Genomic DNA, 15,845 nt, shown 5'->3' with positions numbered 1-15,845 from the left:
CTCCAAAGCCAGATGTTTGCACAGGATTACTTAGCAAGCAACATTACTTGCAGCTAAAACGTCGCTGAATCCAATAAATGCTTGGAACCAAATCGGCAGATGTGCACATTTCTCCCAATTATTGTTCAATATTGTCCTCTTGACCGGTCATCTCAGGACATTGATCAGACATGACCAGATATCTTTGCCTTGCTTGCTTTAGATGTCTTATTTCTGCTGACAGTGCTATATTCAATTTTGACATTTTTGACTGGGCAGTTACCACATGTTCTGTTTTTACATGTGCACATCTTTCACCTAAAGCCTATCGCTACCTACCGCTACCTACCGCCTATTTGTTTCTGCTATTGACTTGTCCACTATGCAAAAAAAAAAAAAAAAAAACGATTTCATATAATCGTGTTAAGACATTGAGTCAACTTTTGCGCAAACACAATTCTAAAGCCAAGGGGCTAGGGGTGCAATCGCATGTTTTTTTCGCTGCCTCACTATTGGAGACCAGCGACTAGAGGACACATGACGCAATCTTAGCAAACGACGATTTGGGTTCAAGGTACTTAGACCTGACCTGCTTGCTCTGTTACATAAAGCAGCTGATTACAGGCAGGCTGCACTGACATGAGGTAGGCTACTGCAAGGAAAGATGATGCAGCAACCTTTAATGAGTTGATGTTTTTTTTTTTTTTTTGGTCCCCAACTTTTGTTTTATATATCCTCCACAACTAACGATTAGAATTTCAGCTGTTTTGAGTTGTTAACCTGTATTTCAATGGCGTGTGCATGCATAGAGATCCCAGGCACATTTTCTTTACTGATTTAGTCAGTGCGTCCTGCTTCACTCACAACCTGAACCATTTAGAAGGCTTAAAAACAAGAGAACCTGGGTGATTGTTAAATGATGACCTCCAGTTGCGTACCATAAAACAATAGGCAACTATTTGTCTGGTCAAACGTTTGGAGATCTTTGGCATTTCAATTGTCCCTGAACTCTCAGGTTTGTACTAGACTAGTGCTATTGAATGTCAACATGATTCTAAATCGCTTCGGAGCTTGTCACCCATTCATGTTTTGTGTTCTGTGTTGTGTTCTGATAATAAATCATCTTGGGTCAATGGTTAGTTCACATATTACACAGGACTTGTTTACCTAGCTTCAGTCATTGCTATCAATCTCCTGCCGTATGGTTCATACGAATTCAGTTCTTTTATTTCTCTCAGAAGGAGGCCAACTGTCTGTGTAATGCACACACTCATGCTATATGAAATTCCAGCCTGTGCGTACATACAATAAAGGGTGTGTATGTATGTAACATGGGCGGGAACAGTTGACAAGCTCCTCCCATTTCCATTGAGTCCATGTGAATAGATGTGGATGGCTGGAGTTTCAGCGCGAGTGACCGGCTTCAAGGATCCAGTAAACTAAAAGTATATGGAGTAATGTGAACCTTGCACTTGACACAATAATTCACACCCAGACAAATGTGTGTGTGGGGGGGGAGGCAGGGGAGAGATGCGGCAACACATATTTTCCAATGGACCACTCCCCTCCATTTGATACCTTTACAGTTGAACAACTGTTACACTGTCACTCTCAAGTCCTGATGCAAACTGCTTTTTAGCCTCCTATGGCCTTGAACCAAGGTTTCAGTCGAAGCTGAAAGTATTGGATAATTAGATTTTTGGGGGGAGTCGGCAATTCAAAGGGAGACCAGTGTGTGTTCCGAAAAAAGAGATACACATATGGTACAAATCATAAACAATAGTACAGCAGTTGGTTTGTCTGCCCACAGTACAGTTTCCATGTCTACATGCCTACTTGTTCATGCTGTGTTCAGGTCCTGGGAAACTCACCTGAAGCAGCCAGGAACTGCCCAGTTATCACGCAGTCTGCCTCGGCCAATGGTAATTGCACAAATACAGTCCAGGTGCTGTGCAGAGATATTGGGATCTTTATTATTTATTCAGCTGGGCCGAGTGAGGCTGTTTGGCCAGTTAATACTGTATGGAGCTGTGGGGCAACTATTTACTGGACTATTACTGTTCACTGGAGTGTATAAAGGCCAAGACAGGATATTAAGTGCAACCCATCATCGTTTGCAAGGCAAATAGAGTCTTCTGGCTCAAATGGCACCCCAAGAACGGTTGACCCTAGTAAACAGCAGGTCAATGTGAACTGTGGACCCACAATGAGATACAGTAGACTGCACAACTCTGTACGGCTTACTTAGAAGCACACTCACTCACTCACATGGACTGAACTAAGTCATCAGGTGAGGCCCTTTCAAGTCAGATGAATTACCCCCCCCCCCCCCTCCCCAAGCACTGATCTAGGGCAGGTTTTTTCATGTCATTGTAACATTCTGGATTTGGAGTGGAACGTTTCTCACAGATATTTGCATAAGAGGAACACCTAAGCTAGATTTCTCACTGTTTGCTTCTTGTTATAGTGTCACTTTTTTTGTTTTCAGTCAGTCTAGTCTAGTCGAGGCGGTGTGGTCTGAATCTCACTGGTCTCTTTAAGAGGAGATTAAACGTTAAACCCTCCTAAAGCGCTGCTCATCTCCCTAATTAGCCGGTAATTATTGTCTCAGTGTCGGCCTGACTGGGCCAGTGGTTGCGGAAGCTACCACAGCTAGCCTAGCCTAGTGGGCAATTTTAGCTGCTAAATCTGGGGTGAGGAGTGAGCTGGATGAGCCCCGGTCCTCCTTTAGCCTGGGCCGCAGCCAGGGTCGTTTTACCGTGCAGAAAATAGTGTGCGCACATTAACACCCTCTAATTTCATTTAACTGTAGGGTTGCCAGGCCCGTTTTACAGAGAAGATCTGCGCTGCGCGATACTTCCGCTCGCTCTGAACAGCTACTGTAAAAGATCAACTTCTAAGTGGATGTCTGTAGACTAGACGTGAAACCTGCTACGTGCTCCGCGTGCTTCTCACATGCGCAAACGGCGAGATCTAGTCAATCTGTCCCGAGGAAGTCAGTAAGTGGCCCGTTTTGATTGACAGAAAGGCAAGGCCTTCCATAAATGGAATCGATTTAGCCCGTTAGCGTCCGTATGCCACAAACCAAGTCAAAGCCGAGGGGGTTTAATGCGGAGCGAACCTTTTACGACTAGCAATATTGATCTCCTCCAGTCCATACGGCTGCATTAAAGATCACCTTCCATGTTGTGGTTAGGTCAGTGGGTGTGTTTCAAAATGTGAAAGGGGTAGGCCTATCCTTTCTCTTATGTTGTGGTGTTTTTGGATTGGCCAAGACAAAAGAGAGGAGACAACGAGAGAGAGATTATTGAGATGCACCCGGTGTGTCCTCAAGTCTTCACTCCGTGGCGGCGTGGCACGTACTGGTGCTGGTTTTCCAAAGGCCCTGACAGTACGTTTACCTCAGTAATTGGCCGACTGTCAAGGTTTAATATCACTGCCAGTTTGGCTTGGCATGGCTGTCTGGGGAAGCTTTTGGGGAAAGACTAGCACCGCAGCTAACCTTTACGCTCACTTTTATGTGGTTTTTCAGGGACAACTAAGCTGGACGTGTCACTGATAAGTGTGCGTGTGCGTGTGCGTGTGTGCGTGTGTGTGTGTGTGTGTGTGTCATGATAACAAAAAACATGTGTGAATGAACCTTAGGGTGGTTATGGTGTTTTGTGCGTGTTGTATTTCTCTCCAAGGAGGCCAGGGGAGGGGGATGAATGGAGAGAGGACGAAGATGGGAAGAGGGGGAGTGGAGGAGACAGACTGGGACACTTGGCAGCAGTATGGAGATCTTTTGGGGGGAACCCATGGTTTTATTTAACCAGGGTGACTTCCACACACAGAGCTGTCCTGTGTCTCTCCTCAACTACTACTGTGTCTGTAGCTCTCTGTAGTCTGTTGGTGAGGGGGTTAATAAAGCAGGGAAAATCATAAATAAGGGGCTTTGGGCCTCAAGTCCATCCTGTTCACTTCTTTGGCGAAGTAGTTTAGAGCGCTGCGGCGCGCTAGGGCGCTTAGGTCAGGAGCTTGAAACATGACCTAGTGGCAAGCGCCAGTTCATTGCCACATTTCAGAGGCCCAAGGCATACCGTATCACAGATATTCACCACAGACAGATTGTGCCCGGGCCTCCACTACAAATTTCATAAGATTGCGGTTGAGACATCCTCTTGTGTGTCATCTAAGACGCTAACCTACTAACCTGAGCGCTTGTTTGAGGCTGAGCGCTGTATCAAATGAGCTGCCTTCTCCCTTCTGAAGTCTGATGCCATTCATGCCGATCTGCTCCGTGTGCCAAACTCTACGTCACACAGTCCTCCACAGCAGACCATGCCTAACCGACGTGTAATTCTCAAACGAAAAAGAAACCTGGGAACAACCGAAGCGTAGCATACTTCACGTGCATCCTACCCTTACAGTACCTCACAAATATGCCCCAAATTTCCAAAACTGTACCCTACCGTCACAGCTGAGGGGCTAACCCACTGCATGTCCATACATGCCCCACACCCATGTAGGGCTGCTGCCTGACCTACTTCCACAGGGTTGCATCAGATACCAACAATCAGTAGGTCACTGTTGCTAATGCAGGGGCTGGTCAATATCATATCCTAGCAGTCAGCTGATCTTCAAGTCCTATGGGTTCGGCAGCTCTTATGGCCCCCAATAAAGTGACATAGATAAAAAAAAGGCTGGGGAAATACCGCGGTTCCACAGAGCCAACAAGCCATAATCACGCTCTAAGTCATATCTAATATCCCACCGAGAAAGGAATGGCGTACGCTTAGTCTATATGCTAATGCTGTTCTGGAGGAGAGGAGAAGGGCGCGCGGTCAATAGACTACCCTAAAGTAGGAGTGTGCGTTCTGTTCCATCCTGCAGACGATTGTTGCCACTAACCACAGGTGGTATGGGACTGAATGTTGCAGCAAGGTTACTGTAAGATGGAAATATAGAAACAGAGTAGTGCTCTGTTTACACAGAAGTCCATCCACATCAATCTGAATGTTGCAGTTAGGTTATATTATAACACGGTTATTATAAAGTCAAAATGAATTATTTGTGTAAAGTTCCTATAGGCCTACTAACAGTACAAATAAATATGAGTATGTGGTTACATTGCAGTTAACTCTGGCCCCTTGAAACCCCCCAACCCTAGAGGTTAATTTATTCCAGGTGCACAGTACTGACATTTTGGTTTGGTATTATTGGTTTGTCCTCTGATTCATCAAGAGTGCTTCTGAGGGCCTCATAAATTATCAGCGTGTGTGAGGGCTCTCTTTGTTGTGTAAGGGTGACATCATGCTGGTGTTTCGTGTGCCGAATTTGTCCATACTGTCACTCCTTCGTGTGAGGTAAAATCAGACTTCTTCTTCACTATTGGCTCAGAGAGTACTAGCCTGAGTACTAGCCTGCCATGGCAGTCGCTTAGAGGAAAGCCAGTGAATATCTATAATTCATGTTGTTCTGTGTCATATCAAATCCACCAGCCTTATGTAACTTATGAAAGGTTAAAAAGTTGTACGGTTGTTATGATTGTGTGTGTTTGTTTGTTTGTTTATTAGTATCCACATTAGCTAATGCCATGACATTAGCTAGTCTTCCTGGGGTCCGACACAAAAATCATATTTGGACAATTGTCAACATTATATACATACAGACAATTGTAAACATTGTATACATACATACATACATACATCATAATAACAAAAGAAATGAATACAATTTAAAAATGGCAAAAATAAACAAAGAAAATAAATGAAATAACAGATCAGCAAAAATCCACTGTGTAAAAATCATCTACTGTGTAACTACATTACTGAGTTAATTGTATTAAGTGCTCTTTTATTGTTTTCTTGAAAGTGCGTCTAGAATTAGTTTTACTAACATGCTTGGGTAAAAAGTTCCATCCTGTAATGGCTCTGTAAATTACAGTAGATTTGAGTAGATTTCTCCTAGGTCTCGGTGATAAGAGACATCCTGAAATGTCCTGTCTGGTCTGGTCAGAGAGTTATTTTTATGTGTGTGTGTGCGCACGTCAGTCATTAGCAGGTGTAGGAGGAGAAGCGTGGCCTTGTCTGGCCCAGGAAGCACATAAAGACTAGTGCTGTTGAAGTGGCAAACGCATGCGTGGCTGATTTTAAGAATGTAGAAAGTCTCATTCATGCTTCATAGATAGCTCGAGGACTTCTTCAAAAGAAAAAGCCACTCGGCTGAACAGTGTTTGGTATGCTGCTTTCAGACAAGCAGTAGGAAGGCCAGTGGGATGTCTTTCAGCCAGTTGTTGTTGTAGGAAGGTCAGTGGGATGGTTAAGATGGTGACAGTGAATAGAAACAGGGGAGGAAAGAATGACATCTCTCCATTCCACATTTATATAACTCGTTTACTTTTTCAATTCCCTTTTCAATCCCAGTGCCACCCAGAAAGCCTGGGCTTAACATGTGATCAGCTCTCCTTTTCACTCTTTCCTTTCTTCCTATTTTCGTTTATTTTTTATTTTTTATTAAAGGATGTTTTCCTTTTGGCCTCACTCTCATCCTCTTCCACAATATCAAAACCATCTCTTTCCTGTAGTAAATCTAAATCCAACTGGCAAGACAAGACCATTCACACCACACACACGCATGCACGCACGCGCACACACACACACACACACACACACAAATACACATATAGACACTTACATACACACAAGCACACACACACACACACACACATAAATACACACACACACTCAGGCGCACACACACACAGAGAACTCAGGGAACAGAACAGAACAGACACAGGGGTGCATTAAATAGTCATGCGTGGCCTGAGTGACTCATCTAATGTAAGGGCTGTGCACTGTAAACAGCCACTAGTCTACCGAGCCCTTGGCGTTCTCACTAACAGAATAGGTCCAGTTATTCTGGGTCTCCTTGAAGCTGTGGCTCATCATCCAATTGTGGTAAATGAACCCAAAGGAACACACACATTCAGGTTTCCCGTTCTGCTACCACAACTAAATGTTTTGGCAGAGGGTGTGGGGAAATGTTAGTCATAACCAAGCTTCAGTCAGTGTCTCGACCTTTGTGCGTGCCGTGCGGAGGTTTGTGTCCACATATGGTTGTGATTGCTGTATTTACAATGGAGGCACAGTCGGGACAGAGGAACACACACATGCATACATACGGTGGCCAGTGTTATCCTACACGAGTGAGTCTCCGTGTTAGAAGACTAGCGTTGCAAACTCACTGTCGTCCCAAACATCATATTTGATAGCAGAATTACCATACAAATCGTCAATTCACGACAATACCTTCGATTGTACACGAAGATCACAGAGTGACACGTGTGAATCTCAAGTCAGGCCTGTAGACTGTCGGTCTGCCGCTTGTCAAATCATGATCGACCCTTGGTTCTTTATGAAGGGTTCTTTATTACGATGTATTACAGGTGCTCGGGTTCCTCGGCTCGTCTGAATACATTTTCGCGTGACAGAGTAAGTCATTGTTTGCCGTTATGAGCAGGTGAGCTCTGTCTTTAAGAAAAAAAAGGTTGGTTTTGGGAGTAAATTTACTTACACAGATACCTCTGTGCAATGTATGTGTGAGGTACCTATAGGTCTTAGGTATGCAGAACAAAGCCGGTGTGTAATATGGAAAGAGGTAAAGGGCTGGTGGGTTGTAGGTTCTATAGGGGGCTGCCCGAAGGCTTTTCAAGTCTGTTTTTTTGGGGGGTTTTCCACCCGTTTCTCTCTTTTTTTTCTTTTCTTTCATAGTCATCATCTTTGAGAAGAGCCTCAATCCAGTTTACAGTTTACTTTTCTGTGTGTGTGTGTGTGTGTGTTCTGTGTGTGTGTGAGTGAGTGTGTGAGAATCCAGCAACAGGGTCACCGAGTTGGAACATGCAGGTGTAGAGAGCGGCACCCACCACAAGCTGCTGCATGCTCAGATGTATAACAGATTGTACAGAATTTGTGAAAAGCTCAATATCAGCACGGCTTACATAAGAGGCCGAGCCTTGTTCTCCTTGCTTGGGTAAATAGCGGTGCTTTCACCTTACATTGCCTTTGGTTACTAATGAGCGACAGTTATGTTGGTCCTTTTCACTGATGGGGATTTACGACTCTACTTCCTTTGTGACCAGGATCCACGATAATAACTCTCTCTCTCTCTCTCTCTCTCTCTCCCTCTCTCCATCCATCCCTCCTTCCCTCCCTCTTTCTGTCTCCCTCCGCTTTCTCTTCATTTGTACTTCTCCCCCTTCCTCTTTCTCTCCCTCTTTCCACCCCCCCCCCCCCCCCTCTCTATATCCCTCCCTCTGTCCTCCTCTTCTACTCTCTTCTCCCTCTACAGGTAAGACTCCCACTGACACCGGAGCTGGGGGCGATTACGGGGTACCCACCCCAGGCCCCGCCTTCAAGGAGGTGTGGCAGGTGAAGGTGTGGCCTAAGGGGCTGGGCCAGGCCAAGAACCTGGTGGGCGTCTACCGCCTGTGCCTGACCGACAAGACGGTCAACTTCGTCAAGCTCAACTCGGACGCCGCCGCCGTGGTGCTCCAGCTGATGAACGTGCGGCGGTGCGGTCACTCTGAGAACTTCTTCTTCGTGGAGGTCGGTCGGTCGGCGGTCACGGGCCCGGGAGAGTTCTGGATGCAGGTGAGGTGCATCAAGCCCGCCCACTCGCTGGGCTGTAAAATCAGCACAATGATTTGATTGGCTAGCAGTGTGTTCGTCACACTTGAATTGAGCACCTCATCTCCGTCTTTGAGAGATTGGTCTCCAGTACGACCTTCTAAGTTGGAGCTTGCGAGAGAAGAGAAAATTCCTAACCAGGAATTTCAGTGGTTAAACTTTTACAATTGTGAATAATGTAAATTATTGTAAATAATTAATTCACAATAAATGTAAATTATTCATATTGTTTTTATGTCTCATGCAGGTGGATGATTCCGTGGTGGCCCAGAACATGCACGAGACTCTGCTGGAAGCCATGAAGGCCCTCAGCGAAGAGTTCCGCCAGCGCAGTAAATCCCAGTCTAACTCCGGCCCGGGAGGGGGGGCCACCGCCTCCAACCCCATCAGCGTCCCCTCCAGGCGTCACCACCCCAACCCGCCCCCCAGCCAGGTGGGCTTCACCCGCAGGCCCCGCACCGAGCCCCCCGGAGGAGCCAACGGGGCGGGGGGAGGAGGGGGCGGCAACAGTGCCAACGCCTCCCCCACCCCTCGCCACAGCTTCCCCAGGTCTCGCACCGCCAGCGACGGGGCCAAGGGGGAGGAAGGAGTAGGAGGAGGAGCCACCGCGCTCCCCGGGCCCGGCTCCAGTCCCACAGCCCACAACGGGTCGTGCTCCACCACGCCCATCCTCAGGTCCAAATCGGCCCGCTTGGCCTCCACCCCGTCGAAGAACCCGCTGGGCCTGATGCGTTCCGTCTCTACCCCGGCCCCTAGCCCCCCCTCCGTCTCCGGCCACGGCTCCGAGTTCGGAGGCGGAGCAGGGGGGGCAGCGGGTGGAGGAGGAGCAGGGGCTGGGGCCTACAGCCGCGTCCCCTCCCACCACACCTCCGTCTCCGGCTCCCCCAGCGACTACGGCTCCTCTGACGAGTACGGCTCCAGCCCTGGGGAGGGGCACTCCCTCATCGCGCCCTCCCCCAGTCTGCCTGGGGGCTCGTCCATGGGTGAGGAGGCTGCCAACTACATCATGATGGGCCAGCGTGGCGGTGGCGGAGGCAGCGGCGGTGGAGGAGGAGGAGGAGGAGGAGGAGGGTCCACATCCAGCTCCCTCCCTGCCGGAGTCCCGTCTGACTCCCACCAGCTCCAGCCGCAGACCCAGACCAGGAGGGTCCTGCGCCGCTCTTCTAGCCGGGAGTGCGAAGCCGAACGCAGGCTGCTGAGCAAGCGGGCGTCCCTGCCGCCCATGGCCCTGGAGAGGCTGGCCCCGAGGCCCCGGAGGGGGGAGGAGCAGCAGGTGGACGAAGACGCGGCCGACTACGCCATCATGTCACGCAGCACCAGCCGGGAGTCCTTCACCACCACCACCACCACCTCCACCTCCTCCTCCTCCAATAGAGACTCTGGGATGGGAGCTGGAGGAGGAGGAGGAGGAGGAGGAGGGGGGTATCTGGACGTGGCTGGAGATTGTGGAGGAGGTGGTGGAGGTGGTGGAGGGGGAGGTGGTGTGGTAGTGGATAACGGTTACATGTCCATGCTCCCCGGCGTGACCGCCCCCCCAGCCTCCCTCGCCCACTCCCTCTCCGTCTCCGACTCCGAGTCCAAGCCGGCGGACGACTACATGGCCATGACGCCCAACAACAGCGTCTCCCCCCCGCAGCAGATCCGCCCTCCGCCCGTCTCCGACGGCTACATGATGATGTCGCCCAACAGCAGCTGCTCTCCGGACCAGCGGAGTGGCGGGCTGGCGGCGGGGGCGTGGGTGGGCAGCAGCAGCGCTGACAGCCGGGCGGGCAGCGACTACATGAACATGTCCCCCATCAGCGCCCGCTCGGCCAACAGCAGCCCCCCTCCCCCCGAGCACCACCAACCCGCCCCGGCGGACCACCACACCCCGCAGCAGCAAGCCCCCAAGATGGTCTACTCCTTCTACTCCCTGCCCCGCTCGTACAAACACACGCCCTCCGGTGGTCACTTTGAGGATATGGCGGGCCGAGGGAAAAGGCCCAACGGGGCCAGAGGCGTGGGGGGTGGAGGTGGAGGTGGAGGCAGGGCGGTAGGGAGTCGTCAGGACCCTCCGGTCGGCGGTGCGGCAGCGGTGCGCCACCTGTCCCTCTCCTCATCGTCCTACTCCTCCAGCTCGGCCAGCAGCGAGAGCCTGGGGGAGACGGAGGAGAGGACGTCCCAGGGCGCGGGCACGTCGGCCGGGGGAGTTCACTCCAAAGAGGGGGGGGTTCTTCAGCAGAGACGGGCCGCCGGGGGGGGCCCCAAGCAGGGCCAGCAAGGGGGACACAGGACCCGTCCGGTGAGCCTGTTTGTGGACGTGAACAAAGCCAACACCCTCCCCAGGGTCCGGGAGAACCCCCTCCCCCCGGAACCCAAGAGCCCCGGGGAGTACGTCAGCATCGAGTTCAAGGGGGAGAAAAGCACCCACGGAGGTCGGGGGGGAGGGAGGGGATTCCAACACGGGATGATGTCCCCCTTGCCTCACGGGCCTAGCCAGCGCCCCTCCCACCGACCCACCTCCTGCCTGGGGGGGTTCCTGCCCCTCTCCCGCAGCCCCTCCACCCCCATCAGCCCTCCGTCTGCCTCAGAGTACGTCAACATGGACCTGGGGCCCTCTCCGTCCCCCTCCCCCCTCTCCCTGACCCAGCACGGCTTTCCCTCCTTCCCCGCCTCTCCCACGCCCCCAGCTCTGGCCCCCAAGGCCCATACCATAGAGCATAAGACGGCCCCTCAGGAGGGCCCCGAAGGGGCTGAAGCGGGGCCCAGGAAAAGCAGACAGACGGCTCCTGTGGTGATCGAATCGGAGTCCCCGATGTCCTACGGGGACTACACAGAAATGGCCTTTAGCCTGAACAACAACAACACCCTCCCGAGTTCCACCTCCAACGCCTCCCCCAAAGCCCCCTCCTCCCCGGCCAGGTCCGAACCCCCCGTCCCCGGACTCCCGCTGGGTCTGGACTTCCCCCTGGTCAAACCCGGGCCTAACCCAGACCACGGCGCTAAAGTCATCCGGGCCGACCCTCAGGGCCGCCGACGCCACTGCTCGGAGACCTTCCTCGCCTCCCCTTCTCTGCCGGCCCCCTCTTCCTCGTCCTCCTCCGCCGCTTCCCTCTTCCCTGAACACGCCCAGGCGGTGGCACGCAGGCTGGGCTTCGAAAGCATGCTGTGGGGCAACGGAGCCGTGACTGACCCCCCCTTGCACTTCATCCACCCCGGGCTACCGTCTCTACCCACCGCCCAGGGCTCATCCATGGAGCAAGGCCTCAACTATATAGACTTGGACTTGGCCAACAAGGAGAACCCTCACGCCGCTCTGGAAGGCTCCTCCTCCTCCTCCTCCTCGTCTGTCCAGGCCGCCGCCCCTCGTCTCTACTCCTCTGTGCTGAGCGGGGGGGGGTCCGGCGGGGGGTCCGGGGCGGGCGGGTCAGCGACCGGACTGGGGGGCGGCGGCGGCGGAGGCAGTGTCTCCAACCTCAACACCTACGCCAGCATCGACTTCTACAAGTCGGAGGAGCTGCGGACTCACCAGAACGGGAACAAGGACGGCACAGGTACAATAGGAGGCTATGGTTCTCCTTCGTCGAGGACGTTTGGCGTAGCGGTCGTCTCAAGGCCGTTGTGTTAGATCATATCCTTTGATATGCACTCTCAGCTCACTTCTGAATTTTTTTCTCCTTTTCTCCTATGCTCTCACTCTCTCTCTCTCTCTCTCTCTCTCTCTCTCTCTCACTCTCTCTCTCTCTCTCGCTCTGTCTTTTCTTTATTGACATGACATACATTGTAGTAAATATTGTCAAAGCAGAGGTAATGGTGATGGTTATCACCATTACATCGCCATCCATGATAATACATATAATATTACAATTGTGTTGGTCACAGAAAATTTACTCTATGTACTATATGTCTGTCTCTCTCTCTCTCTCTCTTTCCATCTCTCCCTCTTCTCCCCTGCTACTGTTTGCATTATTCAGATGAAAGAGAGTGGCCTTTTAGATGATCCCCTGTAACAGAGCAGCTCTTTCCATGGATGTGTATATTCAAGCCCACCTGGCACCAGAGAGCCCAGCAGCCGCCATTCTGGTTGCTGCTACCGTCTAATCCTCAATCTGAGGTAGAGCCTAAAGGCACAATTAAATGTCCTTTAGCCACGATCTTATAACCATGACTTATTGAAACATCGATGAATATCACTAACTAGAGAAAAAGAAAACCCACTTACGGACTTTATTTGCATGGCGTCTCAGAATTCACATTCTATGCACACACGCCGGTCTGATAAGCGCTCGTTATTTTGACTAATAACATGTCTACACATGCCTTGTTTAAACACAGAGTTATTAAAGACTTCCTTCCTCTGTAAAGTACTGTTGTACAAATGCCACATATTTTGGTTCCTCTTTATCAGTCAGGGAAATGCATATCTACAGCTCATCACGGCCTATCGGCACACCCAAGCTTATATTTTGTATACAGATTTCCCTCAGAGAAGACAAACGTTCTTGCTGAGAGCGTTCTATCCCCCCCCGCTAAACAGACTCATTAGAAATGCCGCCTGCCGTTTTAGCAGATTAAGACCGCTGTTTAACTGCGAGTGGATTTATATGGCGGTAGTAAAGTGCTGAATTGCATAGCGTAGCGTTAGCTAGTATCCATAGTGTGTTTTTTATAGTGAAAGTGGTAGCGGAGAGCTAGCCTCCACGGCGGGTCGGTCTGTCTCTGGCTGTGCCTGTTAGTATGGGTACGTCAGGGAGGCGGTGTGGGGGAGAATGTTACACGTTGGCTGTGAATGTTGAGATGGGGCCAGCGTTTCACTCACACAGTTCCTAAAGGCATCTGTACAGTGTCCCACACCTCCCCCCCTCCCTTCATCCCCCTTATTCCACCTCCCCCTTATTCCTCCTCCCAATAAATGATCCTTTTGTTCGGGTGTTTGCTGCCGCGGTGGGTTGCTAGTTTCAGCTGGGCCAAGCCTGGGCTCTCCTCTGAAAGTTATTTCTCTCTCTCTCTCGCTCACTCACTCTCTCTCCCCTTCTTCTCTCTCTGTTTTCACATTGTGTCTCGTTCCATCCCAGAATGATGAGAGAAGGCGGATAAAAATAGATTTTCGGGGGAGCTTGGGAAGTCCCCGTCTTGCAATGTGGATGGAGGCAAGCAACGCAGAGTCTGAAATAAAGATGCACGAATAGTGAGAGAGAGTCATTCATAACAGAACAGGGAAAGGGCCCAATGGTGCAGATTGATCCATGGATTATGGCATTTGATGTAATTAATCATCTGGTGATCCTGGATAATAGTAGAGATTTATTTTATTTTATTTCCAGGAATTTCTTGTCTGTGTGTGTACTTGTGCTAAGTACAGTATGCAACTGTGTACGATAAGGATGTGGTTCTTATGTTAGTCCAGTACTCTTTGACACCGAATGGCATTGAGAGGATTTGTTTAACAAGTGATGCTCATGTTCCTTCCTGAAGAATCCAAATCAACAACAACCGTGCTTAAAAAAAAAAAGAAAGCCAAATATTTTCCAGGAACAAAACATGTGATGGAACAAGATATCCCTCGCTAGTTCCTCATTCCTAATTGCTCGTTTGACCACTCCGTTACATAGTTGTGTCTTTCCCCTCTGTTACGCAAGGCCTCCACACCTCTGCAAAACATTCCACTTATCTGACAGCGAGGTGAATAATATTGCTTATACTTATGCAGTCGTCTCAGATGTAGGGTACATGAAGGGCCAGTGTCCGCCGTTAGCTGCTGCTGCTGCGGCACACATGCCATCAGCGCGGCCTGGTCCTGTAATGCTACTCTGCTTCCTGGTCAAGCCTGAGGGCCTGTTGGCACGTTCTCTCCTCCTTTAAAGCCCCATGCCACGTGTGGGACTTCTGGAGAGATGCTTAACCCAGTCATGGGCACTGCTCAGGGCGCGCGCGCACGCACACACACACACACACACACGATGGAACGGAGGGAGGGGAACAATAAGACCCCAGTCACCCAAATCCACCTCTCTCTGTCTCTCTCTCTCACACACACACACACACACACACACACACACACACACACACACACACACACACACACTCTCACACTCACACTCACACTCACACTCACACTCACACTCACACTCACACTCACACTCACACTCACACTCACACTCACACTCACACACACAGGATTAGGCCCTCAGTGGATGAGAGATCAGGTGAAGTTCTCTCCTCTCTCCCCCTCTACACTCTCTTCTCCCGCCTCACACATCACCTGAAAGAATGGCCCTCCATTGTTGTTGGAGCTACATTCGATTTAGACGTGCGGCGCGCGCACACACACACACACACACACACAGACACAACCGTACTCTCTCATAAACACTACACACCCACGCGATGCCCTGACCGTCACCCACTTGTGGGTTAATGCTCTGCGCGGTTCTGTTTAGAGACATTTTTACATAATGCTGCTCTAACCTGCCATTGCCCGGGATTAGACTGCTGAATAGTACTCAGACATAACAACACTACTGCTATTTAATCCCCTGAAAACACACCAACACAGACCAGACCACGCTTGTTTACCTCTTTGGTAAGCCCATATTTTGACCCCTTTTCATTTCTTTAGTTATTTTCGCTCCTTAAGACTTGTCTTGCATGTCTGCCGTGTAGATTTTGCCATTCAGAACAGTTAAGTCACACAGTCCTCGGGTGGTCGTTTGACAATGTGACCTTATGGAATCATTACAGTCGTGCAGCACTAGATTCAAAAGTTTGCGATACCTCAACCTCGTCTTCATTGTGTCGCCTGCCGCCTTTTCATGGACCTACTGGAGTAGCAAACACACAGCGTCTGATATCCCCACACTGTCGCTGTCAAAACGGAGGCGTTCGTAAACCCCGCACCACTCCCTATCTGTACCTTACCATCTATGTATACCATATCTGTCTGTAATTTCCATGTATCTCTATGTGGCTGAATTGGGGACCTCAACAGTAGCTAGCTGCTTTGGAATCCAATCTAGTTGAACTTGGAGGGTTAGACGGACAGACAAAGACAAAAGAGATGATTTGACAGTTTAAGTCTTGGTCTATTAATGTCCAGTCTTGTCTCGCTGTCATATTTTCTCCCTCATAGGCATCTGTGACCACATTACTGCGAGACGGCCCACGTTAAGATTATGTAGAGCATTGGGTTAGGCTGGAGCGCATCCTATGTCAGGTCCTGAT

General features: G+C 50.3%; 1 protein-coding gene across 1 annotated transcript in view; it reads left to right on the top strand.

Moving 5' to 3' along the window:
• Positions 1–15,845, top strand: part of LOC308169145 (insulin receptor substrate 1-B) — a 32,943-nt gene that overhangs the window by 1,166 nt on the left and 15,932 nt on the right. The window contains exons 2-3 of the mRNA XM_080543795.1: positions 8,308–8,609; positions 8,893–12,178. Of these exons, the coding sequence (XP_080399921.1) occupies positions 8,308–8,609; positions 8,893–12,178 (3,588 nt within the window). The remainder of the gene's footprint in view (positions 1–8,307; positions 8,610–8,892; positions 12,179–15,845) is intronic.

This window comes from Nansenia antarctica (genome assembly GCF_963989245.1).
Source record: "Nansenia antarctica genome assembly, chromosome: 13".
Classification (NCBI taxonomy): Eukaryota; Metazoa; Chordata; class Actinopteri; order Argentiniformes; family Microstomatidae; genus Nansenia; species Nansenia antarctica.
Note: the sequence above shows the minus strand (reverse complement) of the source record. Positions and strands in the feature narration are given on the sequence as shown.